This window comes from Phlebotomus argentipes, unplaced genomic scaffold (genome assembly GCF_947086385.1).
Source record: "Phlebotomus argentipes unplaced genomic scaffold, Phlebotomus argentipes genome assembly scaffold_4, whole genome shotgun sequence".
NCBI lineage: Eukaryota > Metazoa > Arthropoda > Insecta > Diptera > Psychodidae > Phlebotomus > Phlebotomus argentipes.
In genome coordinates, this window is record NW_026776174.1 from 10233519 (window position 1) to 10254059 (window position 20541).

A 20541-nucleotide genomic window follows, 5' to 3' on the forward strand; every position below is an offset into this window, starting at 1 on the left:
TGGGTAGAAGAATCTATATTAGCATCGTGAGTTACTTAGCCTTCATGGCTGGAAACTCACCTGAATGCTCGTACTTGTGACGGGCCAGGGAGCTTTGCTTGCTAAAGGCCTTGTCGCACTGGTCACACACAAACTGCCCCTCCTGCTCTGGTTCCATCTTCACCCTTTTGCTGGCATGACCCACATTCATGGGACCATTGGTCACGTCAATCATCCCGTCCAGGGACACCCGAGACTCCTCATCCTTCCACGATCGCCGCTCGCTGCCCGGACTCAGGCTGTTGCAGCGCTCGCCTTTCAGCCCCAGCAGCGGATTCCTCGCCATCTCCGGCGTCATCTGCAGCAGACGCTCCATTGGCACGAGACCCAGAGCAGCGCTGGGCAGCACATAGGGCGTGTGTCGAGGCACGGCCTCGTTCGGCGACGGAGTCTGGCGCACCAGAGCGTCTATCCTGTTGCTCAGCGTCGCTCCGTACAAATGCAGCGGCCGGTACGGCGTTGGACTGCGCGATGATTTGTGACTGAGATTCATCACCTCTTCCTGGCCACCGGCGGTCGATTGCAGAGGCGCAGTTCCGTATCTGGGAGAGTTGGATGGGGTCGCAGTGTCATTGGACTGGAAGAGACATACAACAAACACATAATGCGAATATATTACAAATGAAATTAGGAGCCTTCAATAAAGTACCTGAGAATCCCGTGAGTCCTTCTTCAGGGACAAATCAAGAGGTTGATCCCAGTCAATAGAGCCACTGGCATTGAATATCGGTGGCGATCCTGCTCGTGTGATCGGTGTGAATGGCTGCTTCATCATGCCAATGTTGTTCAGCTTCCTCTCACGCGAGCGATTGTTCTGGAACCACACCTGCACCACACGAGCATCCAGCATGAGACGAGATGCAATGGAGCGAAATTCTTCGCGACTGGGACGTGGATTGACTGCATAGTGCTCCTTCAGAACTGCCTGCTGCTCCTCCGAGATCGCTGTGCGCACTCTCACCTTGCGCTCCCCCTCGGATGTAGCCTTGGCATCCCGTTCCTCGGCGTCATCCTCACTGCCAGACGCTGCTGCGGCCAGATAGCTGTTCAACGCCATCGTCTCAGCCACCTGAGCAGCGAGGCTCTCATGTTTTCGGAACATGAGTGAGCCACAGAGGACTTTCTCGTGTTGAGCCAACTCTGTGCGATGATTAAACATCTTATCGCAGTGCTGACACTGCAAATTCTGACGCTCCTCGCCAGCAGACATCTCGGGAAACCCATTCGCTGGCGACTGGGCATCCTGTTCAGATGGCGGCGGTGTCTCCATCTTGCACATGTTCGCCTTCAGCAGATGTTGAGTCACTGAGGCATTCACCGATTCCAGAAGGGAATTGTACGTTCCCGCAATGCCATTGTGCTCTGATGGACTCTCTTTGTCCGCACACTTGTCGCTGCCCTTCTCATCAATGTCCATCACGAGCTTCGGACCGTCATCGGCATTGTCCTCGGTCACCTCCTCGATCATGTCCTCGGGATCGGAATGTAGACTAGGTGTTTTGGTGTCGCTCGACCTCTGGCTGGCCGACGCCTTGAGGAGGGCCTCCATGGAGGTCTGATGCTGACTCCCGGCCGCCGTGAGCTCCAGCAGTCGCTGCAGACTGTAGGGATTGAAGGCGGCGGCGTTGCGCGGATCCAGCGCCGCCATGGAGTAGAAGGGATTCTGGAAGGAGGCGAAGATCGCGACGTTCATGGCATCGTAGTTGTTGCTGTACTTGGGCAAAATGGGCAGGAAGGCATTGTGATTGGAGCTGGTGGAGTTGTTGTTGTTGTGAAGGCCTCCGGCCAGATTGACGCCCAGCGGCTGGTGGAACAACTGCGCGCGCTTCTGGGCGGCCGCCAGGAGACCAGAGCTCTTGTCACTGTTGCGTCCCGAGCGCGCCCCCGGCAGGCCCTGGCCCAGCTTCAGACCCATGCTGATGCACTTCTTGGACGTCATGTGGCTGGAGTAGGAGCCCGAGTGGGAGAATCGCTTGCCGCAGTTGTTGCATCCGAAGGGCTTCTCGCCGGAATGAATTCTCACGTGCTCCTTGAGGTGATGCTTGAATTTGAACGCCTTGTCGCAGTCGGTGCACTTGAATTTCCTCAGGAGGGCTGACTCATCGTGACTTATCATGTGACGCTGAAGTCTGTACACATTGGCAAAGACTTTGTGGCATGTCTTGCAGCTCTGCAAAGAGAGTCACAAAGAAGAAGAAATTGTATTGGGGAGAGCCTATTTTGCGCCTAAGAGAAAACTTTGCGGCAATTTTGAAATTACTGCTAATTGTTGCTATTTCCAGCATTCGACAATGTTGCCTTTGCTGACTTGCACCCATCTTTGCCTCCTCTTTTTGCCCATGCTCTCACTTCTTAAACACCATTGGAGAGCACACAATTGGAAATCGGAGGGATATTTATAGAAAATAATCACACGAAGAGAAGGTGAAGCGTGGTGTGGCAGGGCAAAAAGAATGAAAAGATCCTCGGGGGAAATCTTGTAGAAAATTCAATCTACTGTGTTAACTTCTCTCTCCTGCCTTTTGTGAATTATTTCACCTAACCAGCGAGTGCCTAACTTGTCACTCGCTTCCACACTCACGAGCATCCTTCATCATCAACATTCACCATCGCTCTTCTCCTATAAATAGCCACAGGGACACACTCAGAGACGTTATTAAAAATCCACCTTTTGTCTCATCAAACTCAACACTGTGATGGGGATCTCTTCATGTTCCATGCGCATGGACAAGAACTGCGACATTCAAGGCACGAGGCTCATCAAAATGAACATAAAACACAAGATAAAACTATGAAAATGAATTACATTTTCTCCAAGAGAAAAATCACGCCAAACAGAGATGAGAAAAACACTCAACAAGAACCACCCTTCTTTTCACAGAGATTGCTTCGCACGAAGACCCTAAAAAAGTCAAGAACCAGCCAAACAGGTGCGGTTAAAAGTGACTTGGAATAGAGTAATTTTACAAGAGAAACAGTAGAAGAAATCTTAACCTTAATGTTAAATTTTTTTCCTCTAAAACCACTTCTTGAAACGCCTTGGATGAACCTGAACTTCCTTTAAAAAAATGTGTTTCTGATTACGTTTTAGCGCTAATTTACAAGATTTTACTCAGGAAAACAATATGTTTCTCATAGAATGATTCGAGAAATACTTCTCAATCATCCGACTCTTGCAATGTAACGCCAAATGTGGGCTCAAAGGTAAGGTTTCAATTAGATGAGAAAGAAATTCCCCTCTGATACAGAAAAGACAAAGAGTTTAAATTTACAACATACAAGATGTTGTAAGAAAGAAGTGATAAATAAGAAATGTACATAAATCTCAGATAGAGCAAGTTAATTTTCTTCTCTACAGCAATTTTGGCTTGGGGTGGAGATTAGAGGAAAAAATATTTATTTCTCAAAAATTCCTCCGACATTCTCGAATTCCACCGAAGCCGAAAGGAGGCACAGCGAGAGAGAGCAAAGTGGAAAAGGAGGTGGATCAGCGACGGGAAGCCGCACAATAAATACATCGTCTTTCACCCATAACAATGTCCTGGCTGGGGTGTAATCTCCAATTTTAATGAACATTTTTTATTGACACTCAACGCCATACAATGAATGTATATGGCGACAGTGGGTGGAGACAAGAAAGTATGGTGGAAACGGAATAAATTGTTAATTTGTGAGAAAAATTTAGTTCATCGACCTCCACTTTGTTTCACTGTTATTTCCTTTCTTCACTCTCACTCTCATGCTTTCCATCGTTCAATCCGCTTTTTGCTCCTTTCATTTGTTGCCCCTTGTGATCGCCAAACAACACTGATATTGTGGCCACGCTACATGGGCAATACAGCATCTATCGAGCACACTCGCGCCCTCCTCCTCGCCTAATATATGCATATATAGATTAATTAACAATGCCGCTTCATTTAATTTGTGTGAGATGCACGTTGCTAATGACTTTTAATTTTTACTGCCTCATCGAGTGAAATACAAGACCATTTCAGCCATCAACAAATTCTCCCTGCAGACGATCGCGCACACAAATGCCTCTTCCTTCATCACATTTGCGGCGATCCTTCAGCCAGCGAATTGCGGTTGTTCCAATAAAAATGCAATCATGAGTGTGGCCGCGGGTGGAGAGACGCGAGGCATGGCGTTGGGGGATATTAATAAAGAATTCATTGTTTTAGAATTGACGATAGAGCAAACTTTCGGAGTGTTGTAATTAATTGATGTGAAATTCCATCTCGTTAGTCTGTCCATATAATACCCAGGAAAGTAAGTATGCATAGCCCAGATAGGCAAACAAAGTGCCACACAAGTGGGAATATTGTACGGAAATACTTGCTATTTTTATCGCACTCCCTCATTTATTCAGTCTCTCAATTAGGCAAAAGAGCAAGAAATGATGTAATACAGCGCCACACAAACACGCTCTATCAAATTTTGTGAAATTCCTGCCGAAATAAGACTTCAACCCTGGCGACAAAGTAAGAGTGGAAAAAAACATAACGTGTGGTCTTTGAGTGAGGCAAAAGTCATACAGTTCCCCCTCGTCACATGATAACCTTGTGTCTGATGGAGACATTCTTGATTAAGAAAACTTCACCATTAATTTTCCTTTATTCCCCGCGCTGATCATTCGTCAAGAGCGCGCGGTGTAAAGGTATCTGACCTCAAATAAAATTCCATATTGACACGGGCAGACACGCAAAAAAGAGAAGAAGGACAGAGAGAGAGATTGCGAAAGCCAGGGTGAAAGAGTGAACTGGGGAGTTGAAAAATATACTCCTCCTGTATATAATAAATTTCATCATACAATTTCAAATGTTTTGTCGAAATGGCATGAAAAACATACGTCAATGGGGAATTTATATTTTCAGAGCAAGTCTTAATAAATAATAACGCGTCCTGAGTGTCTTGCGAGAGAGAGATTCAAGTCTTAATTAAATCCCCTGTGAAATCTAATTGCACACACAACGGTTGAGTGTCTATGGAATAATTAAAATTTTATCGTTTTGTAATGTGAGTGGTAAATGACACGAAAGATCCCAAAAGGTTATCACGAGTGTGATTTCAAATTAAGGTCGAATATGAAAACACTTTCAATCCTTTGTACCATTCTCACAGTCTATCTCCATCTAAATTGAGCACACAGACTCTCGATCGCTGCCACAAAAAAGGCGTTGTAGTTTCATTCCTAATCCACATGTCGGGACATTTTTTGTCGCAACTCTTGCGTGGTCACATAAGAGGCACCAAAAACAAGTCAAACATGGTTAAAGTGCAGAGAGAATTACAATATTTTTCGGTGAGGGGCAAAAAAACAGAGTCCCAAGAGTCGAAATATTGAAGTAAATCACGCATTTATTGTTAGATTGAGACGCACAGGAAGAGTCTCACATGAGAGAGAAACTAAAGATGAGAAATTCTCTTTTCCTGTGAACTTGTAATCAGCCTTCACGATAACAAGTATGACTCGGGAGTGATTTATAATGTATTTTTCAGTTACCACTAAAGTGCAGAAAGTAGGCGTATATATTGGAAGCCTGTGTATTCGAGCTGCGCCATACACATTTCGTCCGTGATAACAGCACCGTGATAAGAATTGGTTTTCTCTATCAGCACACACTTCCCATTTCAGTGGGCATGGGTGGAGGAAAACGGCGACTCCGTATATTGAATCACATTAAACACACACGCGCCCATGTGATGCCCAATTGTGTGGTTTTTCCCTGTCGCAAGGCAGCGCTCAAAAATTCAGCGCAAAAGATGAAACACACGAATTGAAGTTCAACCAAATATTTTTCACATCTTGTGAATTTTTTCCTATGCTGGGAAATCCTCTCACACTGCAAAAATGCCGCGCCTATGTTGCCTATGAAAATGCGAGGGCAAAAAGAAACGCAAATTTATCAGTCATACTTGAGCTCTCTCAAATTGGAACATTAAAATTCCCTTGTCCTCATTTATTCCAAAACACACTCACACTCGATCTCCCTTACTGCGCCTCATCCTCATCATTGAGAGATATTGTTTTCCCAACACACAATTCACACTTATAGACAGATCAAGACACAGATATTCGATGTGACTCCATTAGAATTTTCACAGTATCTCACATGACATACAAATTGACCAGATCAAATTGATTGTATCGCTCAGAATTTTGCACTTTGGCACTCACGGTTTCCTCTAACGCTCAATGTGACATGATTTTGTCAATAAAAATCACAAGTCAATTACTGTTGAAGGAATATCACACAGAAGTAATGCTGTTCGAACAACAGACAGAAGATCGATAAGAACTGCTTTTGTGCTATTTTCAATAGGAAAAAGGTAGAAGATTGTAGATTATTATTTGCTATTTTAAAAGAGATTTTGCTTTGAACAAGATTTTAAGTGCAATTATTGAATTTCTTTAAATCATATCGCTCAAGACAACAAGCGATTGTCTGTGAAAATTTAACGTATTTCACAAACATCTGCTTTCTCAGTAGTTTTTCTTTCAATAAATTTGCACCGAAAATGTCCAGAAAATCAAGTGTAAATTGATTACGAACTGGAACACAAGATCACATCCAATTTTAGGTGTGCAATTCAATTCACTTCACGCGCAGCGATAGTTTCGAGAGAGTAAAAAAGAAGCGTCTCTTTGGGTGAGGAGATGAGCATGTTGCTGGGCGATGACATGTCTCTGGCCTACATAAGAAAAGGTGTCAATACTCAACAGGACAATGGTCAAGAAGCAGAGACAAAAAGAACTACTTCATGTGAGATATTAAAGAGCGACCGTCTCCTTAAGATGTCCAATTTTCCCACCCACTCTCTCTCTCTCTGCCGCTAGATTGAGTGGCAGAGAGAAAAGTCTGGGCATTGTTACATAAGGCAACGGTTGGGAAAGAAGAGACTACACCAGGACGATGATGGTGATGATGATGATGAAGAAAAAAAAAGAGCTCACGAGGAGGAAAGGCAAAAAAAGAGCACACGGGAGAGATGAAGAAGAGAGAAAACATACCACAGTTCCATTCGGTGAGTGGAGCAATTCATGTTTTTCGAGCAAATCACGACTCTGAAACGAGGCGGAGCACTGGACGCATGCGTGGGGCCCATCGAGTGAGGAACTGGGACTTGTTGAACGCCCACCACCTTCTTCACTCTTCGCTGAAATGGACGCTGACGACGGTGACGCAGATGACGTCAGGAGTGGCGTCTTCTGCAGCATCGAGCCGCTCACCGTCGCGGAGGAAGTGGCCAGGGCCAGAGGTGGCGAAGGTGTCACAGACTGCTGGTGCCCGTTGGCCTGCTGGTGGTTGGGCGAGCCGACGTCGTGGGATGACTTCTCGCCCATCGGATGGGCATACTCCAGATGCTCCTTCCACGCCTGGAAGCCAGGCAGCCCTACGTGGCACTGCGGGCAGTTGATGGAGTACTCCGTGTGCGTGGCAGATGCTGCGTCATTGTCCTTGTGTAGTCCCGATGCCAGCGATGGATCTGCGAACAGACGAGAGGCGTCCGAATAAGAAATCAATTGATCACAGTCACTGGCATTTGCCAAAAGGCGTCCCACCATTGGCGGGGGGAAAAAATTTACATAAATTCTGAACAACTTGTTAGCTTATCCGCGTACAGACGCCTCTTATAAATAACACCCCAAGCCAGAGGCGCGCTATCAGATGACAAAAAGCCTGCGATGCTTAATTGTAACACATCATTTTACATTAATGTGTGTATAAACTAATAAATTATTTAATTTCTCCTCTGGAGTCCCCCCAATGTTGAGACATGTCGGGTGATCTCACAGCCCATCTCATTGCTCTCTGTTGTGTACAAGTGGAGAAAATGTCTCATGTGTGATTCTATAAACATCAAAATATGCCCAAAGAACTACGGCTGGAGTGTCGGATGGTGTGCTGCTGGCGAGGACAAGAGGTTCGCGGAGTGAGAGAGTCAATCACAAGTAATAAAAACAGGCCACGCATGCGAGTTTATTATCAATTTTTTCTCATTCTTCTTGCCTCTTTCCGAAACATTAAGAATTCGCCCTCTCCGGCCCCTCGCAGCGCCAACAAGAGATCACACTCTAAATTGAGAAACACGCAAAGGAGTAGAAGAAACCCCCACACATTGGACTGAATTTTAAATTAAAAGACAGCCACTTGGACGATGTGGAGCAATATGGGTGAAGAATACTTGGAACTACAGAGGTTTAGAGTTTCAGGAAAACAGTGAAAAAACTAATTCTGCGATGTAAGATTGTCAGAACAAGCTTTCGAGGCTCTTGTGTGATTAGAAAATAGTTTTGATAGTATTGTTTCTGTAGATTTCTGGCCTTATTCAGACAATTGTGCTGTTCACACTGTAAACTAAATCATAAACTAGGGAAATACTTGAATTTTGCAATATAAGTCTAGTGAAATCTAAGTTTGAAATGTGCTGAAAATTTCATTATCATCGTATTTACAAAATGCTATGATCATTTTCTTTATGAAAAATTACACCAAAGGTAGATTTCTAAAATATCTAACAAACTGAAAGCGTTTTCGAAGCTCTTGATAAAACGAAAAAACTGAATTCGAATTGATATCCAAGAAGTGAAGCTTCTTTTTCTCAGTACAGACAAACTGATGTATTAGGATTCCGCGTAAAGTGAAAAATAGGAGATGATCTCATCGCAGACTCACATCCAACAGTCCAAAAGTTTTTACTTCAGCAGAACACCAGGCCAGGCAAAAAAGAGTCCAGCGGAGGAATATGTGGATTGGCGGGATGGGAGATGAGGAAAAAGTCAGTAAAGTGTGTAACATTTGGATATGCCATCATCATCAGTGCAGCATCTGAGATCGTCGCCACTGAGACAGTTAATTCTCCTCCAGTGCGCACAACGACAGATTCAGCAGAAAGATATACCTTAATTTATATCAATTAAACCACATAGGGGTCTTCTCCATCAAGAGGCCTCCTTCATTGTGTGTGCCTCAAATAAACACACATCCAATATTTTGCCGCACTGGCAGCAACACGACATGGACTGGGGAAAGCGACTGGCATGGAGGAAATAATGGAAATTTAAATAAAACACCAATGTTGAAAGATGTAGAATGGTGTGGCGGAGGAGAAAGGAGCCGAGAGATTGAGTAAATAAAAATTTTCACAGTTTGTTATTATGCAAAGGAATCATTGAAGTTAATTCACTCAATCATCGTCGATTATATTGTGAGTGATTGGAAATTTATTTCTTGTATATCTTCCACTCCTCTGCCCTCTTCACATCCCGCCTCCTCCTTCTCCTCCTCCTCCACTCCCAATGCCTGTGCGGTTTTCCGACACCCCTAACAGATACACGCGCTCCTCGAGTTACAAATTTGAAATATCAATTGCTTAGGTAAAGGCATCGAGGGCTTCTTCGGCAGTGCACAAAAAAGACACCCTGGCCCTCACCGTCACCTTGCAACCATATTGATCAAGAGAAATGTGGACGAAAATAGAGTGAGGAGACAAAAAAGCCATTCTCTCTCATCCACCATCTTTTACCACCAAACACCGATGGCTGTACCTCCGGAATCTCCAGGCAAGCAGAGAGTTAAACTTTTGTTTCGGCAGAGACCCAAACGAAAAAAACCCCTTCGTCAAGAAGTTTCCTCCATCATCCCTTTCTCAAAAGGACGAGAGAGAGAAAAAATCCCAACACACATGGCAAAATAGACCACGTTCGTATCTCAACACACTGCATACAGCCTCCAACAATTTCCAATAGAAACCACCCAAAAAAAAGATGGTTAACACAGAAACTTTGAGGCTGAGAGGAGAAAAAAATAATGTGAAATATGGTGGAGATAGATTGCAACAAATGACTTTTTGGTACAGGAATGCCGAATTCTTCGCCATACGAAGCGCTTCGAGGGAAAGCGAGAGAGACAACAGACAGAATGACAACTCTTTTCAAGTCCGCCCAAAATTTCATAGGCACCTCTTCCATAACACAGGCGAACCATTTGCAAAAAGGAGGAATTTTCGAAAAATACCACCACGGAGGTAATAATTCATTCCCCTCTAATTGGCTGGATTCGCAGAAATACAGCGAGAGAAGCAAAACCGCAGTTCTTTCGGTGGTTTTCTTATGCTCTAAGACGATTTCACTCCGCGCTTTCGCATCGAAAATCAAAAGCAGAACAAATAAATATAACGAAAAATGGCGAAAAATATAAATACACATTTGAATTGTCTCAAGTTTCTCCCATGAATTAAATGTAAGACTCACAAGACTTCATGTCTGTTGAGCTACGCTCGCATCTGGTTGATATTAATTCAGGTTAATTGAGACGGGATGTTTTTCTGTTGAAATCCATGATGGGCTTTGGAGGTAAAGATCACAAAGTCTCTAATTGAGAAACGTCTCGAGAAATCTACGGTGCAGATTGTGAACCCACCATAACATAATTCATACATACATATGTATGTGAGAAATAATCAGAAAATCATACGCAACTGTTCCGACCTCATGGCACTATAAAGCCCAGTCAAGATTGTTGATATCAGTCTGCTAAGTGAGACAAAAAATGACGAAAGATTACGCTAATTTTTATTCGATCCTAATGAAATAGGTTAATCCAGAGTTACGTAAATTTAAGTGACACACAGTGTGTGCAGGACAAGTGTTGAAACTTTATTCAATGTGGGAAGGCTATTCATCATTTCCGCTAATAATTCTACCGCGTTTTTTTTCATCTGCGCTCCTCCGAGCGCGAAACCTCACATTCTCACCCATCCATCTATATCATCTTATTAAATTCGACATGTATATGAAGCAATAACTCATAAATTTATAAACTCGCACAACTTTTTCCCACCACACCTCACGGGAAAACTTTAATTTCAACCACACACTGGGGTGACCGAGCATAGAGTGTAGAAGCATATTTCACTCGCGCCCGTTGATATGTGGAATCAAATTTGTTGAGATGAACTTTCAAGTTGATCTCACGGCGCGGGGAAGGAAAACCTTACGGTATTTTCATTCTTTCGCCCATCTGTGAGCCAATTAATTACATTTCCAATTTTCTAAAATGAGTGGAGATTGAAATTTTCACGGTCCCCGCAGTCAATGGCTGTGGTGGTGGCAAAAGAGGCGGAAAAAAACGCTAAACATCAAAGAAAAAATTAATTTGTTGTCACATCACTTCATACAAAATCATTTAACTATACATTCACGACGTGATATTTCAGAAGGCAGTTGAGAAATGCTGAGACACTTTTTCTCCCCGGAAAAATCTCAATGATGGGCGTAAAAGTTAAGAGATCTGCTCGGGCGGCAGCACGGGGGAAAGACGCGGTTCACACATAAAAACAGAAGGAGATAATGTGTTTGTATATAAATAAAGATTTTCACACTTTTTTCCCACATTTTCCACCTCAACATATCCACCTCTTGTGCCTTTTTTTCCACCTCCCACTACAACTCTCTTGCGCCCGCCCGCCACTCGAGCATCTTGATTTGTACAGAAAAGTCATCATGAGGGGAAATTTTCACGTCAAATCTATCAACATTTTTCACTAAACACGCGAGTTGATGAGGGAGCTTGTGAAAAAAGCCGATGTTTTTCATTTCTCCTGTTGCCAATATTCATTTGTTTCATTCATTTCTTGTCTTTTTTCTTTGGGCTTTTCTGTTTTTTTTCCCTGTATTTCCTCTCACTCTGTTAGACACACAAACACATATATTTATATTTTTAAAAATATCTCTTGTAAATAGTAGTCATTCATTATAAATATAAAGAAAAGCGCGTTTCCACCTTGTGGAGCAAAATTCCAACACGCACACGACATTTAATACTTTGAGCCTCCGAAAGCATTTGACGAAATACTGAGATGATTGCGTAGTGAAGAGAATTGGAATCACAACTAAGCATGTACGCGCATTAAATTTCCCTCCGCACAGCAGATGGAAATGAGTTGAAATAAACCGCCCAGAAGAAATTCACTGGCTGACAATTAAAATTTCAGAGTCATTAAAATCTACATGAGAGAAAGTTTGGCGATTGGAAGGATATTTTCTCAAATGCCAAAACACCGCCAGAAGAGCGACACAGAGTGAGCAATTAATTTTTGAGCTAAGGCTCCACATTATTTGCTGACTTTATTTCCAAAAATTTCTTTTACTGGCTTTCAAATACAAATTTGCTCACTGGTGTTGTGTTGCGATATAGAATTTTCCACGCGCGGTACGAAAATTGTAATCTCTAAACCATTATTGTAAATTTTCCTCTCTGTTTTCTTTACTCAACAATTGCGCGCTCGTAATGCAGAGGGACGAAGGAAAAAAAGGGCAATGGAGAGAAAAGTCAAGCAACGCCAGTTTCGGAAAATTTCACTGACTCGCCTGGGTGGTGAGGGAAAATGGCAGAGTGAGAAAGGAAGAGAGAGAGAGAAGAGGCAAACAGAAACCATGCGACAATAATAATAAATTTCAATTCAATTGAACAGAATGGAACCTAATTGCTCTCGCGTTAATAATGACGATAAAAAGTGTTGAGTAAAATAAGTTACACACAGTGTGAGACACTGTGAGGCAAAAAGGAGACCACAAATCGAAAAGTGTATGGCACACACAAAAAAGACCGAGCCAATTGTGTTGTGTGTTAGAGAAGAAATGGCCAGAGACCCCACACTCGAGCGATTTAATGGAAAATTATATTGGTTGAATGGCACCAAGAGACATCCCCATATAGCATTGCGATATGGCGAGAATGAACGATGACATGGAGAATGGGCTAGAGAAAAAGGCAAGAATAAAATCAATTGATTCAGTTTAATTAATTTGTTTGTGACCAACTAATCGTGCGGTGAAGCCTTTCTAATTTCAAGCCAAGCAATACCATTGACTGGCCATAATTGAGCCCACCAAATGGCGTGTCCTCCTCATCTCTAGGCCCCCATCCCGCCACCGGAGCATCCACTAAATCGAGTAAAAACATATATTCTAGCGCGTGTGGAAAGTTTATCCCTCAGCAGACCCATTTTGCTCCATATCGACTCTGCCAATGAAATTTTCTCCTCCACTCTTCACGTTATTTGCCAATTTATCACTTTACATTGTCTTCCCATCGAAGCCTCACTCTCTGGCCCCTCTGCGCGACACAATATCGGATACAATTATTAAGCAGTAAATTTCATACTGAAAATTGTAAACAATTCAATGTGCCAGGGATGGAAGAGCATGTGCAACAAAGTTCACCTCTTATGCTCGGAATTGAACAGTCAACGAGAAACAATAACTTTTTATTTGTCGAGCACGTTGCGAAAAAAAGTTCAAAGTTGAAAATGACACAAATTACGTGTAGGGACAGAAAGGGATAAAGAGAGAGAGAGAGAATGCATCATTGCTGGTTGCTGGAAGATTGTGAGTTCGATTCCTGTTTGGAAGTAGAATAGTTTTTTTTCTAGTCAAATTTCCGATTGACCAGCGTCATGATGGAAGACACACAAATATATTGGGTATTTTGAAACAGTCCAATTTATAAACTCCGACCACCATAGAATGTTCAGAGCTGAAGCATTCAGGCCAGTTGAGAGATGATTAAAAACATCCAAATACTTTTTGACCGCCCATAAATTAGGCTTGGAGTGTTTGAATTGCCCAAGAATTCAAGAGAAAACATCTCAAATACCAATTTGTATAGTGAATAATATTGGCAGAAAGAGTCACACGGCGCCTTTTATGACACTCATTGGCAGAAATTGAAGCGAATAAGTCCCACTGTACTGTACTGAGTGGTACTGGAACAATAGAAGCGAGCAAACACAGTGCAGAAACGTGGATTGTAGGCAAAACAATAATGAAAAATCATTTCAGCGATATTCTATCCGATAGTGCGTGATATTTTGATGAAAAAGCCATTTTTCCACACCTGAATCCGCCGCACAGTCACAGTGTGTGGAGGGAATTTGATGAAATTTAAAACAGCGAAACCACTTACAGCAAACTCACAATAGCTCACAATTAATTTTAAACTGTGTGCGCTATATAGCAACGAAAGGAGATCCGTATTAACCTGACCACAATGGATTTGAATAGATCCATCGCTTCGCACATCACACCTCACCTCGTCTCACCAATTCAGCTCCAAATAATTGCACAATTTACTCTAAATTAAAAGACTTAGCATCCTTTTTGCTCTCGCTGGCATTTGAACGTGACGAAGACTGTGCCAGAAGGGTTTATTAATAGAGAGATAAAAGGTGGTAAGTACGCGTTGTAGGCCTCAAAGAGGTAAATTTGTCCGCAGTGCATTGGAGAGTTATCCTTCTCCGTGCCTTTTAATTGCACTTAATCGCCTAACATCAATTGTGATGAGAATAATGATGAGTCATTTGTAATTTTGTCGTCAAATTGTGAGTGTGTGTTGCCTTTATTGCATGAATTGGGTGGATGATGTCATTTTAAAAGAGGTCCAAAGAGAGGCACGCAATTGGGCCCAAGAAGTGGAGAAGCGCCTAAGCCAAATTGTGCCATTTGTTACATATCTTTATGTTGCAATTTCGACATGCTGTGATGATCGAGTGGCGACATGAGGAGGGAAGAAAAGAACGAAGACATTTTTGAGAATGTGCATATCAGAATGTGTGTCTTTTTTCCCTTCTTCGTGCGTGTATTTTTAGATGCGGGACAAGTCAAGTTAGGCCAAAAGAGAGAACATCTTTGCCAAAATTCACAAATTGACAAAAAAGGTAACACTATTCGTCTCTCACTGCCATACACACACACGCCAAGAGACTCCCAACCATTTTGGATTTCTCCTTGACATATCTCTCTTTTTTATCTTCCACACAGATCATTTTTTTATTGGTCTGCCAGCGAGCATCAAGTCATTCTTTCTTTCTTCATCCTCCAGGCATCTTCGATATGTGTACCTCACCAAGATGGCGAGTATTTTTAGAGATGTTTCAACTTTCAATGCCTTATGGAAGTCAAAGTGGAAAAACGTGAGTCTTGTATCGAGGTGTGGGGTAACAATTTCAGCCTCTCTCCTCGTCATCTGCCTCTCCGTGCCTACGGAGGAGCATGACAATTTAATTTCCTCTGCAGGAGACAAGCATTTGCTACCTCTTCCATCGCACTTTCAGACTCACACACTCCACGACAAGCCCATATGCGAGCGGTTAAATTGGTGGTGTAATGAAGGAAAATTGATACAAAATGAGAAATTATATTAGGATAAATTGATCAACCTACACTGCAATGCAAATGGACTCGATGATGGCATTATCTTGTCTTCGGAGGCGAAACGTGGCACCAGGCAAGACAACATTTGAAATCCTTTGTTGAATTGCACAATCTCACAATCACCGTAAGCACTGACACATTGGTTTTCGGGCAGAGATTCGCAACTTTGTGGGTGAGAAATCGACTCTTGTGGATCAAAGACAAATCACTTTGACTTGTTGGATGTTGCGTGACCCATCATCATCTCACCCGTGACTTCTCATCGACTTTGCCGCGACCACCCTCGGAATAATTGCGCACAAATTTATGAGAGAGAGAGGACTTTGTGAGCTCTTCACCAAATGTCTGCAATTCACAAAAGATCGTCTCTTTCTTCACTTGTTCTATCACAAATCTTCGTTGTTTGTTCGATGCTTCAATTTACTGTTCACTGTTGCAATTCACTCAGTGCTTTCTTTTCGTTGGCAAATTGTTGTAATTTGTTCTAGCAATGCTCTGTGGTGATCCACCAGATTGTCTCTTCGTCACTTTGCAAAATCATCGCAGGAACTCAATAAAAGTGTCAATTATGCTGAAGAAGTCCATCCAGGTGAGGCAGAAGATGCTTAAATGCACGCAAAAGAAAACTCTCTTCTTTCCACAAAATTCACGCACTCAATTTGCAGTTCTGTGGCACTCTCGGGGAAAAAAATCTTAAGACCGTGGCGGACAAGTGATTTCCTTCTCACGGATTCTCTAGTGTGGCCTAATAGTGAGAGTGTAGAGTGAATTTGAGTGTATATCCGGGAGGATAATAGAAAAATAACGTGTTAACGCCGCGACGTTTGAGTCGCTACTATTTGAAAATACCGAAAACCGTTTGGGAAAGGTACGAAACGCAATCTTTTCTCGGCATTTTCATCACACACTTCTCTGCCTTTTGTACACACAATTGAACCTCTCTCTCTCGGCATAGGGTGACTTCCCACATACAGCTCGTCTCCTCTCTCACCAACACTGCGCCACTGCGCCTTCCCCGCTCTCCGCCGTGCCCGTACAGCACACTCACGGATACTCACCACACACTTCACACTCTCTCCCGCTTCGCGTTGCCCCCTGAATTCGACACTGCCTCCTGTGAGGCGATTGGACGGCGGAGAATGAATTCACGGTTGCCTCGTCGTGTGATGCTGCACTGAGAGTGGCTTTCGCTGTGTGCGGGAGAGCGCGCGAGGAGACAGGGTGACGCTGCGATGCGCAAGTGCAGGTGCTAGGTTCTCGCGCTCCCCACAGCACAATCCCCGCTACGGCGTGACTCCGCACGGAGGAAATTCACCACACAAATGTCCCCCAGTGAATTTTTCCTATTTGCACGATCCGCCGTGTCTCCCCACCAAAATTGTGCGGAGCAGGCTGGGGAGGGCAAGGCACACACATCTCACTCTCGGTGGAAAGTCTCCTATATGATTCATGGGTGGAAGGCCACGTTGAGCAGATTTATCAGTGTGGGGAGCAATTGATGAGGCTACAAGAGAGAGAAATTTGATCTCCAATGGTCAATTTTTTTGTCCATCAATCCATCCCACGAGCTGGACAGGGCGAAAATGTGAAATCACAAGCACACAAAGGAGGAATGGGAGTCATCGAGTGGTCAGAGATAATTCCCAATTGATTGACGTGTACCTCGGAAAACGAAAGAGTTGTGTGTAGAGAAACTGGAGAGGCAATAAAGTAAACTCTGGTGGGATGGACTTTGAGCTGTGGAGGACTTTAAATTGTTTACAGTCACCTTTTTATCATTTGTGTTCACTTTAAATAACAAATACATAGAGAAGAGAAAGCAATAAATAAACCACGTAATATGCACAAAAACTGATAAGATAGTAGCTTAATATGTGGCAACTCAACTCTCAAAATGTGCGGAATTTAATTTATTCTCTAATCGCAAATGCTCGCGCAAGAACATCGCCAGTGTTTGACCACGAGATTTTCACATCTACACCCTGTAAGCGGGCGCATGAAGTGCACTGCTGGGATGAAATCATATTCCATTTGTTGGCGGAATAATGGACTATGAGATGAGAAGGGGTGTTGAACAAAGGAACACCTTTTAGTCCACTTTTGTTCCACCCTATCTTGCAGTTTTCCCTATGATTAATCTCAGATTAGGAATCTCACGGATCGATTGTTTCGTGAAATGTAATTACTAGAATTTCACAATTCTTGGCAATAAGACATTTCATACTACGGATGAAACGGTTGTTTTTCTCTGAAATCTGATCCCAACTTGGATTCGTTGGTGGAAATTTACCAGCGAAGGGTAATTTTCACTGAAATCTACCACCTCATTCTGCATCCTTTTACTAGTCGAACCCTCTCTATTTTGACGCACATTTTCGCGAGGTAAAAAGCCGGGTTCTGCTCAAAGTAGACCACCGTGTGTCGATTTAAAATTTAAATGCCATTTGTTCAATTGTTCATCCAGTCGGATTAAAGCCCCTCGCCCGATGAGAGGAAGAGACGCGCTATCGAAGGGATGCTGAGGTGAGAGTGAATCAGAGACCAAGTGGGCTTCCCTCCTCGATGGCAAGGTGCAGTTGCGGCGGGAATTTTCACGAGGGTCGCCTGGGATGAAGGGTGAGTCGCGTGGCAAAATACACACAGCTGATCCCGCTCGTCTCTCTGCGGAGGGTGAAAGAATGGGCGAAATGGTCAGGAACAATGGCACGGATCCTACATAATGATTGCTTTTCCACGGAGAAGGGACACACAGGCTCTACTCACCTCAATCAATGTGAAAACTGTGAGCTGCCGCAGGCCTTTTTGCTCCCTGCCATCCTATCAAGGGTTGGAAACTGCATCAATTGCACGACAATCGACTCTCACCTCAGTACACCCTGGTTTGCACGATTTATCCCTCAGTGTGGGTCGCATATGGTGCCGAGATTTTCTGACTACGCTCAAACGCATTCACTGCACATGTCCCTAAGTTTGCACAGGCACTCAAATTGCCCGAAAGTACCGTGTGATTCATTCACAAAAATTCATGAGGCCCTTCTTGCCGATCAGATGTGCCGTCTGAGCCCAAGGTGAGATCCCGTACAACTTTACAAGCCACCCTTCGTGCGGCAGCACCAGAAAATAAATCTCACCGAAGCGCCGTGGCGTTCTGTACTCGAGAAGAGCTATTTTTCTCCTCACTGGAAGTTATATAATTGGATTTCACGAGTAAAAGGTAAATTTGGCGTTCGAGCTACACCTTTTTGTGAAGAATGCCCGAAGTCTTTTATGGGCTCTGGAGAGGGTCCGACAGTATCTTCTGTGGTGTGTGCGAAACAAAGATGAATGGCAAGAAAAACAAGTTGAAGAACGCATATGTTGGCCATATGTTGGCATCCAAAGTCTCTTTGGAAGTCGCAAACGTGTGTGAGAGGGGCAAAAAAGGTACCAGGTATACAAATTGCCTTAAGAAACACCCCTCAAGACGTAATCCTGCCTGCCAATGGGATTTGAAGTTTCGGAGCCCTTCAGCGAAGCCATTCTTAAATGCATATTCTCACCATTTGAGTAAACACAAGGCATGGCAGGCAAAGTATATCCCTCAATTTATTGCATCTCTCAACTTCTCACACAAATTCTTCTCCTTCTCCTCAGCCACGAAGAAGAGTGTCGCAAATATCATTACCGGAAGGAAATTTCTTTATTTACACATTCATAGACGGATTCTCAGTGAGGCCGAAAATTCACACAATTCGCCACACACTCAGAGAACTCTCAGATATTTCCAAATGTCGAAGTGTGGGAGTAGAGAAAAATTGGAATTGATCGAGCTTGAAATCGTATTGGAAAACACAATCAACAGGTTGCGTTGCCTCTCACACTCAACTCCACTTTAGTGTGTCGCTTCCGTCCCCAAGCTCATGCCCTCATGTGCCGGAGCCACCCTCACGAGCGGGGGTGCGCGGGTGAGCGTGCTAAATTCACACACAAGTGCTACAATTTGGAAAACATGTGGAAAAGGTGATGGAAATTCTTCCTCTTTTCGCGAAGTGTGTGGCTCTCATGGTGTGGGTGAGGAGAAGGAAAATCATACCCCCGCCGCATTGGGGTAAAACCACATCATATACATTTTCCCTATGTGTGGAAAAACATTTGAGGCTTTCCATGAGTGTGTTTGTGGTTTCTGTGCCTCTTTGAGAACCATATCTTTTATTGTTGTTTATCCTTCGCTTGGCAGAGCATTGGCAATTTTTCGAGGAAACTTTCAAGGAGGGCTATCATTAGGCGAGCTTGAGCACACATGGTGCAGTATATTCATTAGACAATCGCTCTGGAAGAGAAGCGAATAGGAAGTGATTATTGTGGTTATTTTGTAGCTATTTAATTTGCGTTAAATTCTGTGAAATATAATCACAATTTCGCCTAATTTTGCATGCCGCGAAGTGTTAATGACAGTATTCTTACTTATGAGAGCCCCTCTGGAAAAATTCCATTATTCATGGCACCAACTTTACACACTTCACACTCCCGAAATTATTGAAGAAATGGGGAAAATGTGAAAATTGTATGTCTTACAATTAAGTGCAAATACAGCCACAAGTTATGGTAATAATTGGTGTATCACCACTCTTTATGGCTCCTCATTCAGTCCCCATTCGCGGATAATAAGAGTGACAACGGGGAGAACAATGGGCGGTTAATTTAGAGCGCGGTTTTGCGGTGTGCTCTGTCGAATTTCCGGGGGGAATTTCTTCAAAGGGAAAAAGCATCATGTCTGGAAGGAAGTTGTGAATCACATTCACGAGAGATTACACTGTTCCTCTCACTGATACTCGGTGCTCAACATTTCACTCCGTGTTTGACTTTTTTCCGGGTGGGGCCGAGGAGGGGCCAGAAAAAAACAATATGATAATAATAATCGTTAAATTTTCTCTCGCTCACCATGCGTTCTTTCCTTTTTCACTCTGTCGTCTTTGTGTGTCTCCCTGGCGTGTCAGATAAGGATAAGGTGGCAGAGAAGAAGGGACACCCTTTGCGAGATATCCGCAGGAACAACTTTCCATCCCACCACCCGCCCATTGTACAAGAACGAAAATGGCCGGAAGATAAGAGTGCTTGAGTGTTTCTAGAAACTGAGATTTCTTCCATGTGCCACGGATGTTTGTGGGAATTGATGTAAAGGCTTTTATACGACTGTTGTCTCATATTCTATCCTTTCTTCGCAGAGGTTTTTCCTATGGATTCAAGGGCTGCCCATCGATGGGAATCGTTTTTATGGGCCATATACTGAGGTGCCCTCAGTTCGG

The 20541-nt window shown here is 43.5% G+C and overlaps 1 protein-coding gene across 3 annotated transcripts in view; it reads right to left on the reverse strand.

Moving 5' to 3' along the window:
• The window catches only part of LOC132258566 (zinc finger protein 1), a 52025-nt gene that overhangs the window by 2046 nt on the left and 29438 nt on the right, over nucleotides 1-20541 (reverse strand). For 2 of the 3 annotated variants that reach the window (XM_059755919.1, XM_059755920.1), the window contains exons 3-5: nucleotides 7052-7527; nucleotides 689-2209; nucleotides 61-616 (exon numbers count right to left, since the gene is read on the reverse strand). In XM_059755919.1, coding sequence (XP_059611902.1) covers nucleotides 61-616; nucleotides 689-2209; nucleotides 7052-7527 — 2553 coding nt within the window. Of the gene's footprint in view, nucleotides 1-60; nucleotides 617-688; nucleotides 2210-7051; nucleotides 7528-15265; nucleotides 17069-20541 lie in introns of those variants that run through there. The other variant, XM_059755921.1, reaches the window with a different exon arrangement.